Source organism: Gopherus flavomarginatus, chromosome 5 (genome assembly GCF_025201925.1).
Source record: "Gopherus flavomarginatus isolate rGopFla2 chromosome 5, rGopFla2.mat.asm, whole genome shotgun sequence".
Lineage (NCBI taxonomy): Eukaryota > Metazoa > Chordata > Testudines > Testudinidae > Gopherus > Gopherus flavomarginatus.
Genome location: NC_066621.1, coordinates 60,812,459 through 60,836,896, shown reverse-complemented (window position 1 = coordinate 60,836,896; position 24,438 = coordinate 60,812,459). Strand labels below are relative to the sequence as shown.

General features: G+C 40.1%; 1 protein-coding gene across 4 annotated transcripts; it reads left to right on the top strand.

Annotated features, from left to right (window-relative positions):
• The first annotated feature begins 235 nt into the window (after window positions 1–235).
• On the top strand, window positions 236–23,782 carry RNF141 (ring finger protein 141). 4 transcript variants are annotated; one of them, XM_050955163.1, is made up of 6 exons: window positions 236–389; window positions 7,389–7,591; window positions 10,116–10,224; window positions 12,750–12,931; window positions 19,159–19,266; window positions 20,887–23,782. In XM_050955163.1, the coding sequence occupies exons 2-6, from the start codon at window positions 7,449–7,451 to the stop codon at window positions 21,035–21,037; spliced, it is 693 nt and encodes a 230-aa protein (XP_050811120.1). In that variant the 5' UTR covers window positions 236–389; window positions 7,389–7,448; the 3' UTR covers window positions 21,038–23,782. The 4 variants fall into 4 exon arrangements, with proteins under 4 accessions (XP_050811120.1, XP_050811121.1, XP_050811119.1 ...); XM_050955164.1 differs by having other exon boundaries at window positions 7,386–7,591; XM_050955165.1 differs by lacking the exon at window positions 236–389 and having other exon boundaries at window positions 7,499–7,591; window positions 10,054–10,224.
• Window positions 23,783–24,438: the final 656 nt, after the last annotated feature.

Below are 24,438 nucleotides of genomic sequence, written 5' to 3'. Positions count from 1 at the left end.
CTGTCCCTATAAAATCAGGACATCTGGTCACCCTGCCCCTGCTGTGCAGCCCCACAGACACTCTGGGCCATGAGCGCTGCTCTGCTCTGGGCAGCAGGCCTGCCAGGCGCTATGGCTGGGCCACCAGCAAGCCCCGCCCCCGCCCGGAGCTTCAGCCTCAGCCTCCAGGTGAGGGGGCGGGGCGCGTTCTCGATCTCCTGGCCGCTGCGGCTGAGGCGCGCGCGCACAACGGAGCACGTCAGCGAGGCGCCGCGCGTGACGGCTGTCCCCATTCCTCGCGCTGGCGGTTGGGTTTAGGGGGAGCGCGGGGAGGCTTCCCCGTCCCAGTCGCGTTACCAGCCCGTGGCGGGCCCGGCCGGCCGGCGGGGACAGGATGCCGGGGGAGTGGGGTGAGGCTGCGGCTGGGGCCGGGCGCGGCAGTGACGGGGCGGCGGGCAGGGCCCGGGCCCAGGGGAAAGGCTGCGGCGAGAGTGGAGCACGCGGCGTTTGTCCTGGGCAGCTGGGGCCGGAGCTGGGCGGGGCCGGCCACGTGCCCGCTGCTTGTGGCGTCGGGGTAGCGGTCAGCAGGGGTGAGCAGTGGCGGCCCGGCAGCCCCGGGGAGCCGCCTTCCGCGGGCCTCTGTAAGCTTGGCTTAAACCCGCCAGCCAGCGTGCACCTCGCCTGGGCGTTCAGGCCAGTGCCCGGCCCGTCACCCCCGCGCGAGCGCCAGGGCTGTTTGTACCTAGGCGCTCTGGCTTTGATGCCATCATAGGGGTCCCGGGTGGTGCAAGTTATGTAACGGCAAGAGGTGTTGTAAGGGAGCGGAGTGAGTTGTGCCCGAGGTTTACGGGCTAGGCCTCAGCAGCGGTACTCGAAGCGTAGCAAACATCAGTGGCAATACAGTAAAATTATGGTACATGTGCACTGTAATGTGCATGACAACAGGACTCTGTCGCTTTGCACCACAAACCCTCCCTGGAAACAGTGGTAGCGCCTACTTACCATCTGCAGGTCTGGCTATGCCAAGGGTGAAGCACAGGAGTAATTCATTATTAAATCTCCAGTAATTGTAGACTGGAATAGATATGCCTGCTTGTTTATAAACTAAAGACTTTTGTGTGTTGGCAATGTAGTATATTAAGGGCTAAGTTGCATAGTGGCTTACTGAAGCAGAGAATTTACTAGTTCATCTCTGGAGTACTGAGTTCAAATACAAATACTTTAAATTAAGGATGTTTACAATAGGAATGGAGAATCAGTGATGCAGGCTTAGTTGCACACTTGATTATAGTGTTAGTGATTGTCACAGCTATATAATTTCAGAGTAACTGAAGAGGGAAAACACCTATTAGGTAACCTATTCTCTCACCATAATTTTGGTCTTTCAGCTATTACATTATAAACCCTTATTTTCAGGTTGGCTTAACATGGCTGTAAAATTGACTAGACTGAAAGTTACTCATGGTTTTAGTGTGGCCTTTAAATTATCATACAACAATCCAAGAGTTCTGTAGCTTTGAAAGCAGTTTATCATTTGTTAAGTCAATTTGTTAACTTCTTCAGCTAAAATTTTTCTAACCAAATGTGGATTACGTTGGTCTTTATGGAGAAAATATTAAGGCAAACAGTTGTTTAAGAAGGCAACTTTTTGCATGTGTGCCAGCTCTTTCATTTCCAAACTCTGTTTTGTTGTGTTGTTAGGTACTAATAGATTGGCATATTTTTGTAGCCCCATTAAGATGCATTGGCCCTAAGAAATTGATAGTTTAAATGGGGCACAAGTTTACAAAGAAACACAATAAACAGAGGATGCAGAAGAAGGTTGTATGTGAGGGATGGAGGTTATGCTAGTGAAAGATCTTGGGGTACTTATTGTGGTTATAGATGCATCCATTTTAGCATTTATTTTAAAAGCTAAATTTGAGTACAAGAGCCAGGAAAGAGTGGTGCTGGAGAGTGATTTAAGTGAGAGTTCAGAGAACCTGAGAACAGAATTTGGCCTGAATTTTACAATTAAGTTTTAAATTTTTGTTATCTTGATGTATAACGTATAGTTGGATATTTTACAGTAGACCCTTTAGAGGCGAATGTACTTTTCACAACTATAACACACATTTTGTCTGTTTTTCTTGTCCAAAATTTTATATAGTTGCAATCAGCTATTTACAGCAATTAGCCTTGATCCTGCAAATGTTTATGCAGAAATGTTTGCTGGATCAAGGTCTTGTACAGTGACACTGTAAATCTGTTTATAATGTGGCTAGTACCAAACTCAGAGCGCAACTGCAGATACAAAGTGAGGGTATGGCTACACTTGCAGCTGTACAGCGCTGGGAGTTACAGCTGTCTTCGTACAGCTGTGTGGGGAAAGCGCTGCAGTGTGGCCACACTGACAGCTACCAGCTCTGCATTGTGGCCACATTTGCAGCCATTTGCAGTGCTGTTGGGAGTGGTGCATTATGGGCAGCTATCCCACAGAGCACCTCGTCCCATTTTGGCGTTGTGAGAAGGGGACAGAAGGGTGCGGGTCATTCCGCTTCCTGTCCCAACACCCCGTGATGCATCGCTTCACATCCCAGCAGTCACTGTTTTTCCATCCTTGTTTGGTGCCATTGTGACTCTCCCAACAGTTTCTGTGCAGCGCGATTTCTGTGGGAAATGGAGCCTGAGCTGCTGAGGAGTATGCTGATGAGTCTCGCCAGCACATCACGTTTGGCAGTTGAGCTATTCCTTCAGCTCCAAAGTGACAGTGAAGAGTCTGACGATGATATCGAGTCGCCTGACGCGTGTGACGCTAAATTGCTTGTGGCATTCACAGAAATGCTCAGCACCGTGGAATGCCTCTTTTGGGCTTGGGAAACAAGCATTGAGTGGTGGGATCACATCGTCATGGAAGTCTGGGATGACGAGCAGTGGCTGCAGAACTTTTGGATGAGAAAAGCCACTTTCATGGGACTGTGTGCTGGGCTCGCCCCCACCCTGTGGCGCAAGGACACGAGATTGAGAGCTGCCCTGCCAGTGGAGAAGCGGATGGCTATTGCAATCTGGAAGCTGGCAACTCCAGACAGCTGCCGATCGGTTGCGAACCAGTTTGGAGTGGGAAAGTCGACCGTTGGAATCGTGTTGATGCAAGTTTGCAGGGCCATTAATCGCATCCTGCTAAGAAGAACCGTGACTCTGGGCAACGTGCAGGACATTGTGGATGGCTTTGCACAAATGGATTTCCCTAACTGTGGAGGGGCGATAGATGGGACGCATATTCCTATTCTAGCACCACCCCACCTAGCATCCGAGTACGTTAATCGGAAGGGGTATATCTCTATGGTTCTCCAGGCACCTGTGGATCACCGTGGGCTTTTCATTACATTAACACAGGCTGGCCTGGAAAGGTGCATGATGCACGCATCTTTTGGAACAGTGGACTGTTCAGGAAGCTGCAGGCCGGGACGTTTTTCCCAGACTGGAAGATCACAGTAGGGGACGTCGAAATGCCCATTGTGATGCTTGGAGACCCCGCTTACCCGTTCATGCCTTGGCTCATGAAACCGTATACAGGGAAGCTTGACAGGAGCAAGGACCGGTTCAACTACAGGCTGAGCCAGTGCCGCATGACTGTGAAATGTGCTTTTGGCCGTTTAAAAGGGCGCTGGCGATCTCTGTATGGGAAGCTAGACTTGGGGGAAAGCAGCATCCCTGCGGTTATATCCGTGTGCTGTACCCTCCATAATATTTGTGAAGGGAAGAGTGAAACATTCAGTCAGGAATGGACCTCCGAGGTTCAACGCCTGGAGGCTGAATTTGCACAGCCAGAGAGCAGGGCTACTAGAGAGGCCCAGCACAGGGCTACAAGGATTAGGGAGGAATTTGAGGCTGAAAACCAACAGTAATGTTTGGTGCCTTGCACGGGAGTGAAGTGCAGTGGTTACAATGTTAGTAGGAATCTGTTTTTCCTAAGCTGATTTGCAGTGCCTGTTTCTTTCCTGGGCTACGGTATCTTACACTTTCTGCAATAATAAAGACTGTTTTCAAAGCCAAGAATTCATTTATTGAAAAGAAAATAACTTTCTTGACAGACACACAACATTTTGGGAACCTAAAAGGGCAGGGGTGTGGAGTGGTGAACTGTACAGTCACAGGTTTGAATATGTCCTGTCTGGAGTGCTGTGCAATGACTGCTGCACTTCAGGATGAAAATACTGCATGGTGATGGGGGTTGAGTGCAGAGGGTAAAGGTTGTAGTTCTCAGGGCTGGTTGGTGAATGTACAGGTGTTGGGGGCAGCTGGTGGTGGTAAGAAGCTGGATGCTGGGGAAGGGGGTTTGGAGCTGACATTGGGGCACAAGAGCTTTGGGACAGTAGTGCTCTGCCTGCATGGCTACGAGTGACTGGATAGACTCTGCTTGGCGCGCCAGGATGCTTATCAGCTGCTTTGTGCTTTTCTTCTTAGCCACTGCGTTTCTCTGGCAGATCCTGCTTTCCCTTTCCCTCCAGTCCTGCAGTTTTTTACTCTCTCTGGCAGAGTGATCCATAACTGCTTTCAGCATGTCGTCTTTGCTTGTTCGCAGCTTCTTCCTGAGGTTTTGTAGCCTCTGGGCAGTCAGTGATATGGGCTGTCGAGTAGTCAAGGACACTTTTTGAAAGGCAAAAATGGCAACGGTTAACAGAGGCAGCATTGTTTATAATCTCACTCAGGCAGTTATTCCCACACAATGAAGGAGTTTGCAGTCTTCACTTTAGCATAATACCTTTCTCATACCAAACAGAGCGCACATAACCCACAGGAGCCACGAAATGGTGAGTAAGGGGGACTGATTGCTTCAGGGATGTGCAGAGGTTTCTGTGCATTGGGGAAAGCAAACTGCTGCAGGGGGCATCTACACTGAACAGTCTCCCAACATTTTCCACAAGAGTTAATCCTGGAAGATATCTCGCTGCTGCAGGTCACCTGAGAAGAGCGGGAGGGTCTTCTACAGCAATGCGGACTCTGCCCTGGCCCCTATGCAGCTTGCCTGTGTGCAGCAATAGTCCCCCTATCCCTCGCGGCACAGTGGCGCGGATGCGTTAGCCTGACTGGGACAAGGACCACAGTGGCTCTCCCTATAAACTTGCGCAAGCGCATTGCCCACACTCTGGCTGAAACTTTTGAAGAGATTACCGAGGCCGATTACCGCAACATGATAGACCACATCAATGGGCTATTCCACATCTAGGCATGCATGCATGCAACTCTGATCCCCCTCCTCTCCCGAAATATTTCCATCCTGAAAATAAAAGCCGCTTACCGGGAACCCGCTCCTCTGCTTGTCCTTCACCAAGTACCGGCTGCTGCAACTGGCTACCTTCCTCCTGGCTTGAGAAGAGCTCCTGGCTGCATGCCTCCTGGAACTCCAGGGTGTCTCCTCCCACCCCAGTACCCTCAGTCTCTGTTTCCTCCTCCCCTCCCCCTCCTTCTCCTCTCTCCCCCTCCCCCCCGCTCTGAAGTGTCCATCGTGATCGTCGGATTGGCAGTGGGGTCACCCCCAAGTATCGTGTCCAGCTCCCTGTAAAAACGGCAGGTCGTGGGGGCAGTGCCAGAGCGGCAGTTTCCCTCGCAGGCTTTGCAATAGGCACTCCGCAGCTCCTTCACTTTAACCCTGCACTGCACCGCGTCCCAGTCATGGCCCCTTTCTAGCATGGCCCTTGAGATCTGCCCATAGGTATTGTAATGCCTACGGCTGGAGCATAGCTGTGACTGCACAGCTTCCTCACCCCAAACACTGATGAGGTCCAGCAACTCGCCATTGCTCCATGCTGGGGCTCATTTGGCACTTGGAGGCATGGTCACCTGGAAAGATTCACTGATTGCACTCCACACCTGGCTGAGCAAACAGGAAGGGGATTTTTAAAATTCCTGGAGCATTTAAAGGGCAAGTCACCTGAGGCTAGGGCAGTAGAGTGCGAACTGGTGAGCAGAGTGGCTGAACAGGCATTCTGGGATACCTCCAAATAACTCCGGAGGCCAATTACAACGCTTTTGGTGGCCACACTGGCGGAGCAACACTGCAATCGTTATACCCCAGGCAGAGCAGGAGTACAGCCAGCGCTGCAGCCAGGGAGATGCAGCGCTGTATGTGCCTTGCAAGTGTGGACGGTGAGTAAGTTGCAGCGCTGTAAACCCACCACCAGCGCTGCAACTCTCCAGTGTAGCCAAGCCCTAAGACTCAGATCCATCAGTTGAATCTGGTAACTCAGACTGGTAGAGCCCCATTAAAGTCAATGGAGCTCCACGGGTCTGTACTAGTGGCGCTGGCTGTAGGATCTGAGCCTATGTCCCTACAGATTTGTCTCCCTATTAGATGTTACTCTTAAATAAATAAAAATAGTAAGGCGAAGCAAATATTTGACTGACTTGAAATGAAGTTTAGATAAGATGAAGATATGAAGAATCTTCTGGATATTGGGATCAGAATCAGTAGAGAATGATCCTGCACCACCAGTGGGGTGAAAGTGTGGAGGAATGTAGAGGAAGCCTGTGCTGGATGAATTGAGGAAATGGGAGGAGAAACTGGAATAAGTCTATACAAGGTTGTTTAAATGAGGGAAACTTTTTTACTTGAATCAAACAAATTGGTAGCCAGAGAGATATCTGAGGATCGTGTGGGTGTGCCTAGTTTTTAATCCTTAATGTAATAATCAATCTTAATGTTTTACTGTTCTGTAACATCATCTCTGGTTTGTATCTTCTTTGGTTTGTGTTTAATATTCAGAAGCCTTGTATGCATACAGAAATTGCACCAATTTAATTAAATGGTTTTTAAATTGACTTAGTTGTGTCAGTGCAACCCCCTACAGTGGATGTTTTGAAATCAATTTAAGAGTGTCCACCCAAGGGAAATGCACTGATAAAACTAAGAACTTAAAAACCAGTTTAGTTACATCCAACTTCTTTGTCGACACAAGCATAGGGAAACACATTTTTGTTCTGTACGTATCAGTTTAATTATACAGTTAAATATACAATTAGTTCTTAGAGCTTCTGACTTGCAGAGAAAAATCCTTTCTTAAACTGACACACATTAGACTCACTTCATAATTTTCTCCCTCTTGTTGCATTCCTGTGTTTGAAAACATTGCAATGTGGAGTTTTTCAAACAGTACGTTCTGTATATAATGGGAATAAATTTATGAACAAAAGAATGCCTTTTCACAAGTTGCTACTTTAAAATGTAACACTCCAAGAAATGTTATTGCATTGTTCCTGGGTTATGTTATGGATGTGTCCCTTATCCAAGGCTGTCTTTAGTAATCAGTGGGTGATTTTCCAAACTCCTTAGTGAGTAGATAAGTTGCTATGCTTAAAAGGAAAGAGAGAAAAGGGAGCAGAGACTCTTAAATTTATATTAATACAACTTTTAAACATGTATTTAGCAGAAGCTCCACAAATGACTGAAACCTCCTTTCTGCCTGGACACTGAGCCGAAGAATTTCATCATGGGTCAACAGATTTCAAACCAAACACACACTGCTATTAACAAGTTGCCAGAAAAAGTAATAAAACATGCATCTTTGGTTCGAGAAAGTGGCTTTCTGACTTATGAAGAGTTTCTGGGGAGAGTAGCTGAACTTAATGATGTGTAAGACTGCATGTTCTTTATTCCTTTCCCATTGTTGTGTTGTACAGAGACTGTACAGAAGAGTATCTTGGATAGACTTATTCATAATCTACTACCAGGTTTTCAAATGTGTCCTTAAATTCTCAACATCCACGTTGAGATTGAAATTATTTTTATATAGGATCAATCAAATCTATAATATTTCACAAAAATATCAGTGTATGGTTTTTATTATAACATGTTGGACCTTTTTTATCCTTTTAAAGTATTTGTGTATAAGAAAAATATATTTAAAATGTTAACCTTACAATTTCAGACCTAATATTATCTATTGATGTTTCATTTATTTACAGGGTGGATTTGATTTAAATAAAATGGATTTAAATCATGATTTAAATCAAAATTGATTTAATCACTAGTCAGGAAGACTCGATTTAATCATGGATTTCTACATAAAGGTGCATTCTTGTTGGTTGTGATAACCTTAATACATATTCTTCACAACTCAGAGATAGATGTAGGTTTCATTTTTAGAAGGTATACACTATAAATTTTTTTAAGTGATTTATTTTGAAAACTTTTCAGATTAGTTTTACAGCTATATCAGAAAATGAATGATTGGCTATTTCATTTACCAAAGGTAATTGAAGCAGATAGCTCACTTCCCAGTGACTTCATAATATCTCCAATTCAACAGGTAATCATTAATATTTGGAGGATTTTCTTGCCATGCTATATTAGGAGAACATCGCCAGACAGACATTTAAATTGTTTGATTTAACTAAAACAATGACGTTATGTATTCTGGATTTTTTTCTTCAACAGCAGACACACAATATTTTAACAAAACAAGCATATGCATTTTTTAATTTAAACAGTCAAATATTTTAAAATCAAGTTTGTTTTTCTTAATATTGTTTTTAATTAAAATGGTTAAATGAAACATTTAAAAAAACCCGAATCAATCACGCCAGCCAGGTCAACATGAGAAACTTAAAATATTGGCTTCTGCAGTTAACTCAGTCATCTTCACATTCATTTTCCTGTTTGTTCATAATCTGGAAAAGAAAAACAAGCTTTTCTGCCTTTTCAGGTCCCAAACGATTTCTCAATTTGGTATGAATTAATCCAAAAGAAGAAAATAATTCTTTCTACACCGGCAGCAGAAATTACTGCTGTTAAGTGAGATTATCACTTCAACAGTCTTTGAATCCAAGTGCTTAAGTGACTTCCACCAGTTCAGTGGTGTGACTTTCTTTAAAACATCATCAGTAAACATATATTTCTTGAATGGTTCTTACTCCCCAGCTGGGTCTGTTTTACAGCCTGCTGCCATTATAGGTTTTCCCTTCTAGTGAGAGAATTGTATGGTAGATCTTAAATCAATGAAGGCTATACTCAGAAAGACCTTAAGACTTCTGGAATATACTGCTCAGTTTCACTTTTGTTTCTACTGCCTGTCCCTCCCCTTCTCACATTTATCTCCAGATTTGTTCTCCTTGTCCAGATCTATTCCGCCCCCAACAATCTTCTATTCATTGAACTTTTTGAAACTTTGCATTTTTAGAGAGAGGTAAGGAATTGATTCCATGTACACACGTTTGCAGAGGGACAATAGGGTTGAGGTATTTTATTTCTCACCTCTATATATTTATTTTTAAAACATTTTTGATGTTAACAAGCATGTTATCTCTGGAGACACAAATTCACAGTTTGAGAACTATAAAACTAAGCATCTCTGATGGTATCTTCTAGACTGAGCACTGAGTCCCATTGGGTAGATAGAAAGATTATTTATGTTAATCTGTGCAGAAGCCCCTGAAACCCCATAAGATTGGGTTCCTAATCCATGAACTATTGGAACTCATTTACAAAACTTTTCTTAAACATTACATGAATATATTGTCTCATACTATAGAATTAGAATTTATAATCCCTATTCCATGATGTGATATCTTTGAGCTATAATGTATCTTAATTAAAATTATCTTTAGATAGGTTTTTTCCTCAAAAAGCATTTTATCAAAAAAATCTGATTTAAATAAAAATCCAGTTTAAAAAAATATATTTTTATCCACCCTGTTTGTTTATATTTAAGAGTGTGTATATATAATACTTAGCAATTATACAATTTATTGTGGTCCTGAGTCTGCAAATATGCATGAGAGTAATTTTAGGCACATAAGCACCCTATTGATTTGTACGGCATTAATATAAATGCAGCAAAGAGTCCTATGGCACCTTATAGACTAACAGACGTATTGGAGCATGAGCTTTCATGGGTGAATACCCACTTCGTCAGATGCATGTTACCCACGAAAGCTCATGCTCCAATACGTCTGTTAGTCTGTAAGGTGCCACAGGACTCTTGATGCTTTTACAGATCCAGACTTAACACAGCTACCCCTCTGATAATTAATATAAATGCTGTTCAGGTTTAAATGTGGATGGGTAAATGATGCCAGTGTCTGTTTCTTTCAAAGGTGACTTCACCAAGCATTGCCTGCCTAATATATAATATCGGATTAATGCATCTGTGTTTCAGCACCGCAAAGTTGGCTTCTGGCCAGGACAAACATCTGTTGTTCGAAGTGCAGCCAGGTTCTGATTCCTCTGCTCTTTGGAAGGTGGTAGTTCGGATAGTCTGTACTAAGGTAAGATTATCAGAACCTTTGACTCAGGTTTTTAATCTGCAAGTAACTGAGAAAAATGGCTTTTCAGTGAAAATCAAATTGTTGTTCAGTACAATATGTTTCAAAAATATTTGGAGGTATTCCTATACTGTTAAGTACAGTTAGGCCTAAAATCTAGGTCTACCTGAAAAGTCAGTATCAACAGTAATATTTCCATGACCACTTTTAAACGATTTGCAATCCAGTCATTGAAACGTCTTTCTAATATATAAGAAACAGAAAGTGAAACAAATTGGAGACTAAATTAGTTTAGTTTTATAGTCCAAGCTTGACAGAGATTGCATATTAATAAAGGACATTCAGAATGAACTTCACCGGGAGATGAAATTCCTACACTCTTAAAAATGAAGTGAATCTTACTTTAATTTGAAACTTTGACCTTTAATGGTATTAGTTTAGGCCTGATCCTGCAAGCTGAACCATGTAGGCAAATCATTTTTATTGGGGCTTCACAGCAGTTCAACCATTTTGCAGGATCAGGACTTTATTGTGACACTTCAGTTAATTTTAGGAGCAAAAGAGGTTTCCGTGACACTGTTAAAAGTACATAATTGATAGCTGCATTAACATGCAGCAATAAATGTGTATGACTTCAATTTAATTTTTTTTTTTTTTTACTGTAAGACTTCATCTTGGCTCTCTGCCCTACTGAAACTTACAATGAACACACTTGTTCAATGATGCTTCATCCTAAGAAAGCAAATAGTGCTACTTTGGAATACTGAATTGTTAGTTTTGCAATTGGTATTCATCCCACAAAAGCGAAGTTGACACTGAAATTCAAAAGGTAACAGTATACAAAATCAATGTGGCAACTATTAAATGATATAAAAACTAGCTAACTTGCAGTCCCCTATCCTTTATCCTGGATAGAGATGACTCAGAAAAAGATTAAAAGGTGAAATCAACTTGTTGGTGTGAGCCTAAAAGGGTTAATCTACTGCAGCAGAATATGAAGTAGGATTAAGGAGTAATATTACGATTGTATATGGCATTGGTGAGACTGTTACTGGTATATTGTGTCCATTTCTGGTGTCACTGCTTCAAGAAGGATGTTGGAAAAAAATTGGTCAGGGTTTAGAAACAAGCTACAAGAATAATTTGAGTTCTTAAAAATCTGCTTTACAGTGAGATTTAATAATATAATCCATGTATCTCATAGAGACCGTTCAGAGGTGACTTTATTATGGCTTGTAAGTACCTACTTGAGGAAGAGATTTCTGGTACTGGAAGGCCATTTAATCTAGCAAACAAGCATAACAGATTCAAATGACTAGAAATTGAAGCTAGGCAAATTCAAGTAAGGCACAAGGTTTTTAATTACTTTACAACACTCAAAGTTTTTTAAATCAAAATTTCATGTCTTTCTAAAAGAGATGCTCTAGTTCAGTGATACTCAGATCTCAGGAGTTCAGGAACCAAATTAGCGATCAGCATTACCCTAAAGAGCCACAGTAGTGTGAATTCATTGTTTCATTTACTATTCTCTCTATATATGTATAAAAAATAAAATTCTCACAGCAAAATGAATGACCAAGTATTATTTTATCAACTACAATTGGTTAATAACATGCTAATAACATAGTAATAGCATCCTGGTTGGCTAATAACTTTGCTTAATATTTAATCACACAGTGTTTTAACATCTTGTGTTGCAAAGAGCTTCAGGTGACACATTAAAGAGCAACTTTTGGCTCCTGAGCCTCAGTCTGAGTAACGCTGTTCTAATTCATCCAGAAGCTATTTGCCTTGAAATGGGAATTGTTGGGTGAAATTCTGTGGCTTGTGTAGTGCAGGAAGTCAGACTAGATGATTATGATCTCTTCTGGCCATAAAATCTATTATTTTAGTCTCTTTAAAAACAGCATTTACTGCATTTTTAAACAGATCACTTGATAGTGTTTTTTGTAATACTTTGTCATTCTTAGTTGTTTTTCTTAATGTTTTTACACGTTCCTTAGCTTGTCAAGTGACATCCAGAATCTTAATAAAGCTCTTGAATTCCTTCAGTTAAGTTCAAATCCAGCATAGCTCAAGACTATTCTCTGGGACTAACAGTTTTTAATATAGCTTTATTTTTTACTTTTAGCCTCTATATAAAAAATTGGGCAGGGACAGGTACTTTGAAGAACAAGATTTTCATGATGACTTCTATCAAGACAGCCATCATTGTAATCATGATAGTGGGTACTGTATAATTTAGATACTGGCTAGGCTAAATTAAGCCCTAAAAATGAAACAATAGATTTCTGTCCAAGGTTTTGTTTATGCTTAAAGTTTCTAGACATAAACGCTTCTACTTAATTATAGCTTAATATAGTTGAATACCATAAGTCTAGTGTGATGCAAATATCACACTTAAGCTTGTATTTTCCAATGCATTTGATCATATTTACATACCTACTACCTATGTTCAGATATGATAGCAGATAAATTTAATATTTGTTACATAATACAAATATATTTATAAACTTTTGTATCTTTAGATAAACAAAACAAGTGGCATTGTAGAAGCTTCAAGAATTATGAACTTATATCAGTTTATTCAGCTTTATAAAGACATCACAAGTCAAGCAGCAGGAGTTCTTGCACAGAGCAGTGCCTCTGAAGGGACTGCTGCAAGTCTGTCATCTGTGTCATCTTGCCAGGCCAGCTTATGGATGGGAAGGTAGTCCAATATATTACAGGTTGTTTGTGTGTGTGTGTATATGTATATATGTTTGTTTGTAATAACTATACACCCTCCAAAATCATATTAAATCTGAACTATTACCATCCAACACAATAAATGTGGGTAGAACAGATTTTGTCTGCCAAACAATGAGCATGTTACCAAAAGGGGTGTGGTGTAAATACTTGTAATCATGTAGTAGACTCTGAATTACCATTGGTGCCTGTACACAATAGGTTTGGAATAGTCTTTTTAGTTATTATAGTGTAATATAAACCTAGTATATGTTGTCTCTTCTGAGTGAGGAAACAGAAGGAAATGAAATCAGCTGAGGCTACAAAACTGTTTTCAGTTATGTTTGTTTACACAGACTTAATGTTATTGTTCCACTTAAACTTTCTTTTCCTCACATTTTGGCATTTGGAAATTCCCATCTGTTGTCATTTGAAAGTCATCAATGATAACCATAATTTAACTTGTAAGACTGGAAAAAAATACGTACTGGTTCATAGGTGTTGACATCCTGCTTTGTTAGCTAGGAGGAAAAGCAACAGACTGAGATCAGCACATGTAGCTTTTAGTTTAAAATCAGTTTAGATTAAAATTTATAAAATGGTTAATGTGAATGTAGTGAATGAAGAATCTTTGCACTCTATCTCCATGTTGAAAAGTTGTTACTGATAACTGTTTAAATGTAAAGTTTTTGTATTACCTTGAAAGTTAAATGTGAAAGTTGAAGTAAAGTAGGGAGATGTTTTAAACAGTGATAACTAAATGGAATCATTTGCTGTAAAACAATGCTATTTCGGAGTAACGGGTGAGGAAATAACTATAGCAAAGCTGGCAGTCAGGAATTTTGCTAATCCTAAGCAAGTTACTAAATCAGTTTTAACTGTCTTTAAAGACTGAAAGCTCCAGTTGTTTGAGGGCGTAAGAGAAAGGGAGATTATTCAGAATAAAGATAGCACAGTGTTTTTAAACTGACATACAAGAGTTGGTTTAGCAACTTCAGAGGACTTGTGCACAGAACTTGTTCTAATATGAAAAAAAAAGTTGTTGCACTTTCAAAACAAGTCATTGTTCTGCCTTTTTTAAGAAGGGAGAACACCTGTTGCCTAGAAACCACATAACAGAGATGCTGGAATTTTGGCTGTGAACAGGAAAAATTCCCAAAGCAGACACTGGTGTGAATACATTTGATGAAACTCCTAATATAAATGGGGAAGCACCTCTGTTTGTGTTAGTGAAGTTGAACCTGATTTCAGGAAGCATTAAACTCCTATGGGGCAAATAGTGGCTTTGCTTCTCTACATTAGGGCTTGCACTAGTACAGTTATATCAATGCCTAGAAAAGGCCCCCTTATCCTCTTCTTGACTCCTTAGCGGGGGATTATTTTGACCCTGTCTCTTTGAGCTGTTAGTGTTATGTGGTTCATTTAGTGTAGTTTGTATTCTTTAAGAAAGAATATACTAAATTTAAACATGTGGCTTGCTCTTCGTGATTCTGTGATAGTTAGTTGTTCTGGCTACCAGACATGAAGCTTCTGAAGTCTTATACTGTTGGTCTGCTGTTCACTTCAATGTCTTAAACAGTTTGTTTTGTAGGGTGAAACTTCCAGTGGTTTTTGATGTGGCTGTAAAAAGCACCAGTAGGAAAAATGACTTTTTTCAATTGATCTGTAATATAAAATCATGACTATGAGGTTTATTATACATGACAGCATGTTTTAAAAAAAATAGCATTTAGCAACTCCGAAGCTCAGATAAGTGTGCAGCATCCAAACACCGAGCCATGCAACGTGGGAGTTGCATGGCTATAACTGTGGGCAGTATCTGTTTCTCTGTTTTAAGATGTATGAAAATAAAATGCTAGTCAGAGACTTAGACTTTAAGGTCAGACAGGACCATCATGATCATCTAATCCAGTGGTCTCTAACCTTTTTATGCACAAGATCACTTTTTAAATTTGATCTACTCTGCCCCTTCCCCAAGGCCCCACCCCACTCACTCCATTCCCTCCTCTCTCTGTTGCTTGCTGTCCCCCACCCTCACTAACTTTCACCGGGTTGGGATGCAGGCTCTGGGCTGGGGTTGGGAGGTTCGAAGTATGGGAAGGGGCTCAGGGCTGAGCCTGGTGCAGGAGTGAGGAGGCATTTTGGGTGCAGGGGTCATATTGTCACACTGCACCCAATCTCACAGAATCCACTGGACATTTCATGAGTTACTTTTTATTAGTGTCATTTGTGGTTTATAGATTGTTACACTGATTTGTGACATTCTCAACTGTGGGGTGTGCATTGGTTGAGCCTGGGGCAGGGGGTTGGGGTGCAAGCTCTGGGAGGGAGTTTGGGTGCAGGAGGGGGCTCCTGGTGGGGGCAGTGTGTTGAGGTGTGGGAGAGGGTGAGGGGCGTGGGCTCTGGGAGGGAGTTTGTGTGTAGGAGGGGGCTCCAGGCAGGCGCAAGGCATTGGGGTGCAGGAAGGGGTGTGAGGTGTTGGCTCCGGCCAGAAGATGCTTACCACCAGTGGCTCCCGGTCAGCATCGCAAGGGGCTCAGGCAAGCTGCCTGCCTGCCGTGTCCCCATGCCACTCCTGCAAGTGGCTGGCACATCTCTGTGGCCCCTGGGGGGGAAGCGGGTCTCTGTGTGCTGCCTGCGCCCACAAGCACCACCCCCACAGCTCTCATTGGCCAGTCCCTCCCTCCCATTCCCCCCAGGGGCTGCAGAGACTTACCAGCAGCCACCGGGAGCGGTATAGGGTCACAGCAGGCAGGCAGCCTGTCTGAGCCCTGTTGCGCTGCCGGACTTTTAGCGGCCTGGAGATCATGATCAACTGGCAGAGGCTCCAGGATCAACCAGTCGATTTGTGATTGACGGGTTGGTGACCACTGTTCTGTGCCTGCAATGTGCAGGAAGTCAGATTAGAACCTCACCCACCCACTCCTGTAATAGATCCGTAACCTCTGACTGAGTTACTGAAGTTCTCAAATCATGATTTAAAGACTTCAAGTTACAGAGACTCCACCATTACACTAGTTTAAACCCGCAAGTGACCTGTGCCCCAAACCGCAGAGGAAGGTGAAAACCACCCCTCGGGTTTTTGCAATCTGACATTGGAGAAAATTCCTTCCTGACCCCAAATACGCCCCTGTTTAAGTTATGTTTACCGCAGGCACTCTTTCTTCAGTTTCGAGGGACATTATCTAGTCCTGCAGCATTTCCCATCTTAAATGTACGGAATACTTTTGCAGTGGTAGAATCTTTCAAAGTGGAAAAATTCAAATATGACTCCCATATAATATTTGTCTTGCCAACTTGTTCCATCTCTGATGAAAACTTTGGGGATAAGCTGTCACTTCGATAGTCTTCATTGAGCTTTTTTAAATGCGTTCTCACAGCAATACTGAAAAGAAATATTGAGCCAAAATTTCAAGAGCATCTAAGTAACTTATCACAAATCTTATGAAAATTCAGTGGGATTTGTGCTCCCACTTCAGTCAGGAACTCAAGGAAAATCTCACCAGTTATTATGTTCTGTAATAGTGGTTCTCAACTTGTGGCCCAATCAGCGCACAGCTGCAGCCCATGTGAAACCCCAAGAGCCATACGGGTAGTATTGGATGCGGCCCACATAACACATTCTGGCCCACAATGGTAAATAAGTTGAGAACCACTGTTCCATAAGCTGGAACACAAAAAGCGTAAAAAATAGCAGTGGTGGGGGGGAGAACAGCATGTGAAATTCCTGCTAATACTACTTTCCCAATGTGAGGAGAGAGACTGCAACTTCATCTTACAGAGAATGATAAACTAAATTGGGATGGGACAGATTTGCAAGACACACTCTTCTTCTCTGATTTAATTTCCTGTTTGTCTTGCATAGGAATGTTCAGTCTTACGTTTTTGGCTGATATATTGACTGATTTATTACTGATTTATTGACGCACTAATACTACCATTAACAAATATATTATAGGCATATTTGGGAAAGAGGTATTTTCCTGCTTTTTAGTCACACACTCAGACAGATGGACGCTGTGTTTCCATTTGCATAATTGCTGTAAGAGGCCTTTTTTTGGAAGCTTGATACACTGTACTAGTCTTCAATTATGAGGTGAGGCAATAAGGATGGGATATATGGAGAACAAGAGAATCTTTTTTCTTTTTTTTTTTTAAGTGTGGGTATGTTTTGTTGTTTGGGGACTGGTCAAGAGCAATGTCCTCTCCATTTAAATGAGCTGATGGATGTAAATCAGATCACTTGGGGCAACATACATGCCAAATGGAAGTAAAGATTTTGAAATGCTATTTGTAATGAGCTTGAGTCAATTTAGCTAGTGTCTTCTAATTTTTCATGTCCCTCTATATCTAAAGACACTGAAAAACAAACAGTGAAGCCCCTTCAAGTGTTCTTCTGCCTACTTAATCTGTTTGTTTTTTTGTGTGAAATACTCAGTTGGCTAAACTCTGCTTCCTTTCAGATTTTTGTTAGCTCTGCAAGAGCTAGCCGTCACTGAGCAAAAATAGTGAATATTATCTACTTAATTCTTCCTTTCATCTTAATCCCTTCCAGTTAAACAGTGTCCCACTCTTATGTTGCATCCACTTTCCTATCCAGAGTATATTAAAATATCTTTATTGTTTCTACTAACTTTATCTAATACTAGTGAAAAATAAGCAAATGCTTATGTCTTAAAACTCATTTTGGCCTATCCAAACTTGTAAACCTTCCAGAATGTCATCTATATCCAATACTCTCTGGATTACTTATAAATTGGCTGCATGTATTTTGAAGGGCTTGGTCCTATGACTAAATACCAGCCCCTTGAAACTTGCTGAAAATGGTGCATCAAGCAGGTACACTAGTATGAGTGTACCAGTAAATCACTCATACTTTGAAATAGGGTCATAGAAAAGTACAGGTATTACCAGAAAAGTACAGGTATTACCAGAGACAGAGACTGGAGTCCCTTAATTTATGTAGCAGTACATATGTTTTTCAACCTTTTTGCCCCATCTTGATGGAGATGGGGAAATTTTTCAGTGTTCCTTGCATAGCAAACTAAAAAGGCCATCCTAGGCCCGTCCCTGTTTTTTGTTTTTTTTTAACGGAGAGGAGGTTGTTTAGAAGACCTGTGCAATAACCACCTCTACTTTTTCTTTTTTTAAAATGAATTCAGATGCTTTCTTTGGTTATCAATGTATTTCGCAGCAGGCCTTTTCTATATCCTAACCACTACCTATATTTGTAAATAATGTCTTCTCTATTGACAACAGCCTGAAATAAACTATAGAAATAAGAGAATCAGTAATTTGGAAAGGAAATCCCAGGCATAAACTTAAACTGAAAGAAGTGCTGAGGAACAGAACAAAAACACTTGAACTACTAGCCATTACATTAGCTGGCATCCATTCTGTATTAGAATAGTTCACAAAACGTCTAATCAAATGACCACCCAAATTAGTGTCTCACCTTTGTTAAATAGCCACAAACCAGGGCAGTCATTCTAGAAATATAATGGCACTAAATGAAACTTTCTGCAATGCTACCCTCACTGTTCAGCACTCCACTGCAGTATTTTGAAGAGAGACTTCAACCTGCCCCCTAGGAGATCTTTAAACAGCTGGTCTCTGACATCAGCATCAACTGCAATATTATGGAAAACGCATTCTGTCAGTGATCCTGTTTTTTAAAAAAAATCAGCTGTTGACTGTTCCAGACAGTAAACAAAAATTTGGCCTTAAGTCAAAGTTTAATTTATTAAAAGCTATATCTGCTTTAAGGTAGTATTTTGGCCATTGAAGGCAGAGTCTGTCCCTGTCCTTATTGTAAAATATGTCAGTAGTGTGGTCAAAAGATGCAATATGCAATCGTTTAGAATAAGAACTTTGCAGACCTCACTGGTCAGTATGAAAAGTGATGAGTATATAACCCTTTGTGAGACCAAAAGAGGAATCATGTGATACAAAAATAGGTTGCATAATCCCAGTTAAGCCCCAGTTCCCTTTGCAGTTTTTTGATGATGACTTTGGGCCACAATTGTTGCCACAGACAGGTTGCATAATGGATGATATGTTCTTAAGCTCTCTTCTGCTTATTTATCACTAATCTGAATGTTTATATCTACAAAAAATAACTAGTTTGCATGTGCACAAAGGGAATATTTTGAGATAGAAGAATAGCGTTGAATTTGTTTTGACTGAATAATACTGTTTTGTCTATTGCAGGGTTAAACAGCTGACTGAGGAGGAGGAATGTTGCATCTGCATGGATGGACGTGCTGATTTGATCCTACCATGTGCTCACAGCTTTTGTCAGAAATGCATTGATAAATGGTAAAGTGCTTAACAAGGAAGCTCATTTCTAACATGTTTGGTTTTAGTATGAAGGAATCCTCTGTACCAATATGCTCTGATGTTTAAAGAGATCTTTTGAGTAATGTACATGTGATGGATAGGATCCTATAGCAAATACCAGGATTGCAGCAGAGCGATGAAGGGTCACTTCAGAATTTGCAAGCATTTGATTAACAACTTGATCCAGAAAAAGCTCTAATTCTTAATGACGACTAGCAGAGAATTCACTTGTAATAATGAAAGTAGCTGATAAATTATAATTAGATGTAAAGCAAGTTAACTAACAATTACAAGGGAACTGATTAACTTTTGAATCGATGAAGAAGATTGAGAAGTATCTTAAACCTTTTTTTGTAGTTTGTTGCCCATATTATTCTTAATTCCTGAAAACATTGTAGACATGCATGAAGTTTTCAAAAGGAGGAAAAGGGGAAACACATTGAATCTGGCCTCTTGATCTTTTCAGGTCAGAAGTTCCACAAAATTTTTCTCTTTAAAAATTAGTCTAGTCCTCTTTAAATGTTACAAGCATAAGGCAAAATGGAATGCCCAATTATTTTTGTGAATAAACATATTGCAAAGGGAATATTTTTAGGCATTAAATTGAGAAGCCTTTTCACCAGTCAAATACTCTAAATTTTCCCTTAAATTTGGTAAAACTCCAGTACAATAATTTTTGTGGGGAAAAGTTTGTTTTTAATTAATACTAAATAGTATTTTGAAATGTATGCATAACTTTTATTTTACAATATAGTATCAAGTTAGACACAATACCACCAACAGATTGCTTTTTAGCCTCTCCTTTTGCTCTAAAGTTAGAGCTGAGGTCGTGCTATTGATTAACATGCCAGTCTTTAGAATCATGGGGAAAAGTCAGAGAGCCAAATTCAGCTCTGGTTTACTTGGGCAGCAGGCCCAATCCATATTCATTTAAATGAGTTGGCCATTTACTCATGGCTACATTTGATTCTCTGTGGTTGTTTAAAATTCTTGAGGAGAAAGTCTTTAACGCAATACTCACACAGCTTTAATCAAAGAAATTAGATCCTTGTGTATAATCAAACTTATCTTCCTACCTCGGACAAGTAGGACTTAGTGCGTTCTAAAGTGCTAACAGGCACAGTCTCTGCTGCGTGAATGAGTTGGTTTCCATGATGATGGTTGATTGACAGAATTGTTAACTAGATTCCAGTTACATAGTCTTTTATTATTGTTTGATGTATGAGTCAAAACAAAGTTTGACATCTGGATCCCAAGTTAGGCTTATATGGTTAGAGCTGGAAAAACCTTTTTATTTAACCTGAGAAAATATGATTGAGCCACTAAGACAACCTTTATACCATTTTTATCACTTTTAAGAATATTGCTGCACTCAAAATTGTTGACGAATGTTGATTGCAAAGACAACACAAAGGCACTATTCAAGTGATTGGGTTTTCAGTTATGCTTGCAGTCATCTACTCCAGTTATATTCTGCAGTCTCTCTTAATATGCAGCGCATGCAAAGGCTGACAGTAAAAACAGATGCTGTGCAATACTTGCATCTCAGAAGTGTGCTTTTTTTTTTTTAACCAACTATCTATCTGATTTCCTAAACAGGAGTGATCGCCACAGGAACTGTCCTATCTGCCGTCTACAAGTGACTGGGACAAATGATTCTTGGGTGGTGTCAGATGCACCTACAGAAGATGACATTGCTAGCTATATACTCAACATGGTAGATGAGGCAGGCCAGCCTCACAGACCATGATGTTGATGACTACTGATAGAAGTACTTGAAAGTTCATTGTCATGAACATCTACTTTTTCTTCTCATTCCCATTCATCCATACTTCATTTCATTTAGGTGTCTCTACACTGTTCTTTTAAAACAAGGAATATGAGCTAATATGTCTGGGTGCATTCTTAACTTTTAATATGTAGCTTCATTAAATGCTCTAAACTGTTAAATCACTAATGCTTGTAAAGTTTACTTTAACAATGTCTTTTCTGACAAGATTAAGAGCCACTGGAATAATTTTATTAGTATTAATTATAACATAATAGCATTGTGCACCAGCTTTTTGAACACCACAAATGGAATTTTATTATAGAAGATGCAGTGTCTTATTATTAAAGGGCCTGCCCTGCAGCCTTTTTCCTCATAAGTAATCCATTGTCACACAGCCAGTCCCACTGACTTCAGTGGGACGATTTACAAGAATAAAGATTGTTAACATGAGTTAGGATTACACAATTATAACTAAACTGTGAAGATGTATTGCTGAAATTTGAGATGCATCTTTTGCCCCTTCCCTCACCTGTGGTCATTTTTTCTGTTTAGTATTTACATGTTTTGAGTTAAACCAGTAGTAGTTTTTAGCATAGAAAACTGTTTTAAATCTGTTCTCAGAGATTACAGAAACCAGCCGTGTCAACGTGTGTGCTTTCCCTTTTTCCTAGCAGAGTAAACCTTTTAGAAGGCTGTTTTATCTGATTTCTAAAGTTTCATAGCTAACAAAACTATGCTAAATAGCTTCACACACAGGCCCTCAGGTTAAAACAATATATTTCCATAGCGTTTTGATGAGCAACAGCCAAAAATTGTCTTATGCATTAAGCATAACTGAAAAGAACTCACTTTGCTGAAAAGCACTGTACAGTAGCTGTCATGGTTTTGTTTAGTCTGATGCTTTTGGCTTTCTCCATTTTTCCTGAGTTTTCAGAGTCACAACATTATGCATACTTTAAAAAAAAAAAAAAAAGGGTGATAAGCTAAACTGGTGCTGTACTTTATTTCTACAAGTGTAATATGCCTTTCTGTAGCACAGAAACTTCTGCTTTGATAACAATAGCTTCATTTTGCTTCCAATAGAATGTACAGCTCTGATAATCTGGTGAAAAGGAAGTCATGAGAGTTCACCAAGATACTTCTGTAGTGTGTTTGCAGTGAAATATTTAAATTTGTATTTAAAAAAAAAAAAAAAAGGTTTGCCAGTGCACAGGGAACAGACTGAATTCTCTCATACATAAATGACATATTGAGCTAATATAATTGTTCTTCTTTTTTGCAATTAAGAAATTGAACTGTTTTGACTCAACACTTGGAGTCATACAGATACACTTACATGCAGTTGTTCCATTGAATACAAATGGCAGCAAATTCTTGTATAAATTTCAGTTTCATTTGCCATACCTGTTAAAACATAAGTGTTGTCTCAGGCTAAAACTCTGTCATGGAGAGTTTCTGCATTTACAGATATACAGTTTTTGTGAAATTTTGTACAGGAGAGTGACTAGTAACAATACCCAGGGACCAAACCCTGGGGGTCTTACCTATGTACCTGTCAAACTTTTGTACTTGGTAACTTGTACAGAATACGACAAACATTTGAGTTTGGCTTATGGCAGAGGAGTCAGACTCAAAGCTAGAATGAGCCAAGTAAGACTGACATCCTGTGCAACTCACCCTCACAACCATTATGGCTTATTGTGTAAATCTGTATTTAGGCATCTTTAAAAATCTGAGTTTACAGATCTAAAACAATTAACTAGTTCCTCCTCTTAATCCTATCATGTCAGTGAGTACTCCTGGATACTTCAGAAAAACTGTGGATTACTTGTTTGCACTAAATATTGTGAAGTAGTTGGCTGCACTAAATACTATGAAAACCTGTGCTGAAAATGCATAATGTTTTTGGTTTTTCTCCACTAAAATAGTAACATTTCTAAACAAAACCATTTTATTCTTATTCCTTTCTACCCAGCATTAGTCCGCATTCAGGAGGTTATTTTAATTTAATTTTTAAGCTATTTTTATATTGAACCACAGGCAAGCATCTGAAATCACTAAATCCTCCAACTGATTTTATTTTTTCAAACATTAAAAGAAATGAACTCCCTGAGTGAGATGATTTTTTTTTTGGTATACTGATTCTCTGGTGAGGGCTTATATGTACTCACTAAAATGTGACTTTGTAGTGAATGCAGATAGGTTAACCACAACACTGACACACAGCACTAACTAAAGCAAAAACTGTAAATTTGTTTAAAAAGTGAAAATGTAAACTTTATATTCTGTACAGCTTTTTAAATTAAGCTTCTCTAATGCACACTGTGATGTAGTTACTGTAAATGTGTGCCTTGTATGTACTGTATATTATAAAAGGAAAGTATGTTAGCACTGGAAAATGTAGTTCAGCAGTGGCAATATTTCATAGTCTGAAATACTACCTTTAGATGAATACTAGAAAAGGAAAAAGCTCAAGTTAACTTGAACATGGTAGTGGGTTTCAAAAGGCTGATGTTTGAATGTGAATTAGTGTAAATAGCTGTTGGTGGAGGCCATATGAAATTACCATTTTATGCTCTGTATTCTAGCATTAAAGTGAAGATTTCTTAAAGGTTTAATATGGGGATACGAGTTATACACTACTGATTGTATTAGTAGCTAAAGGCATTCCAATGTATTGTAACTTGTGTATGAATTGTGCAATAAATACACTCTGAAAGAAAATGTTAAAGGAATTCCAAATTTAAGGGACTTCCTAGTTTCTCTAATATGATATACTGAAAAATAAAGCTTTAATTTCAGTTAAATTCCGTCATACAGATGGTATGCTTAACAAGAACATATGCTATTCATGAGTAGGATGTGGTTTAAACTTTAAAAGTGTAATGAGACTAAGCAAGTTACCCCTATATCTGGGGAAGCTGTTGCTTATCTCCCACCCCCAATCCATAAAAGAAACATTGCAGTTGGAGTTTCTTGCACCAAAGCGTTTTGAAAAACTTCTTGTTAAAGGGATATAGTCAATTTAAAATCACGCTTTTCAGAAAGTTTAGCCACTCATATTACAAAAGTAACACCTGAAACTACTATACTGGAAAGATTAGAATATTTTTTCCTCCTTGTCCTGTTAGGTCTGATGTGTTTTTAAACAGGATTTGCATGTATCGTTAGTGTCACTATTTCCCTCGCTAGTCAGTTTGTGTTGATGTGGGCCTTTTGCCCAACAAGTGGGAGGAAGGGAGGGGTAGAGAGGGAGAAAAGTGAAGAGGAAAATGAGTGCACTGCCACAAAAGGGCAGGGAGGCAAGAGTAATATGTAAAACTACATGTAATAACTTGCTAAATTTGAAAATAAATGTTTCTCTGAAGGTGCCAGCCAAA

Excerpts from the sequence above, each read along its gene's own strand:
- RNF141 (XM_050955162.1), top strand. The coding sequence starts at position 2,638 with ATGGAGCCTGAGCTGCTGAGGAGTATGCTGATGAGTCTCGCCAGCACA.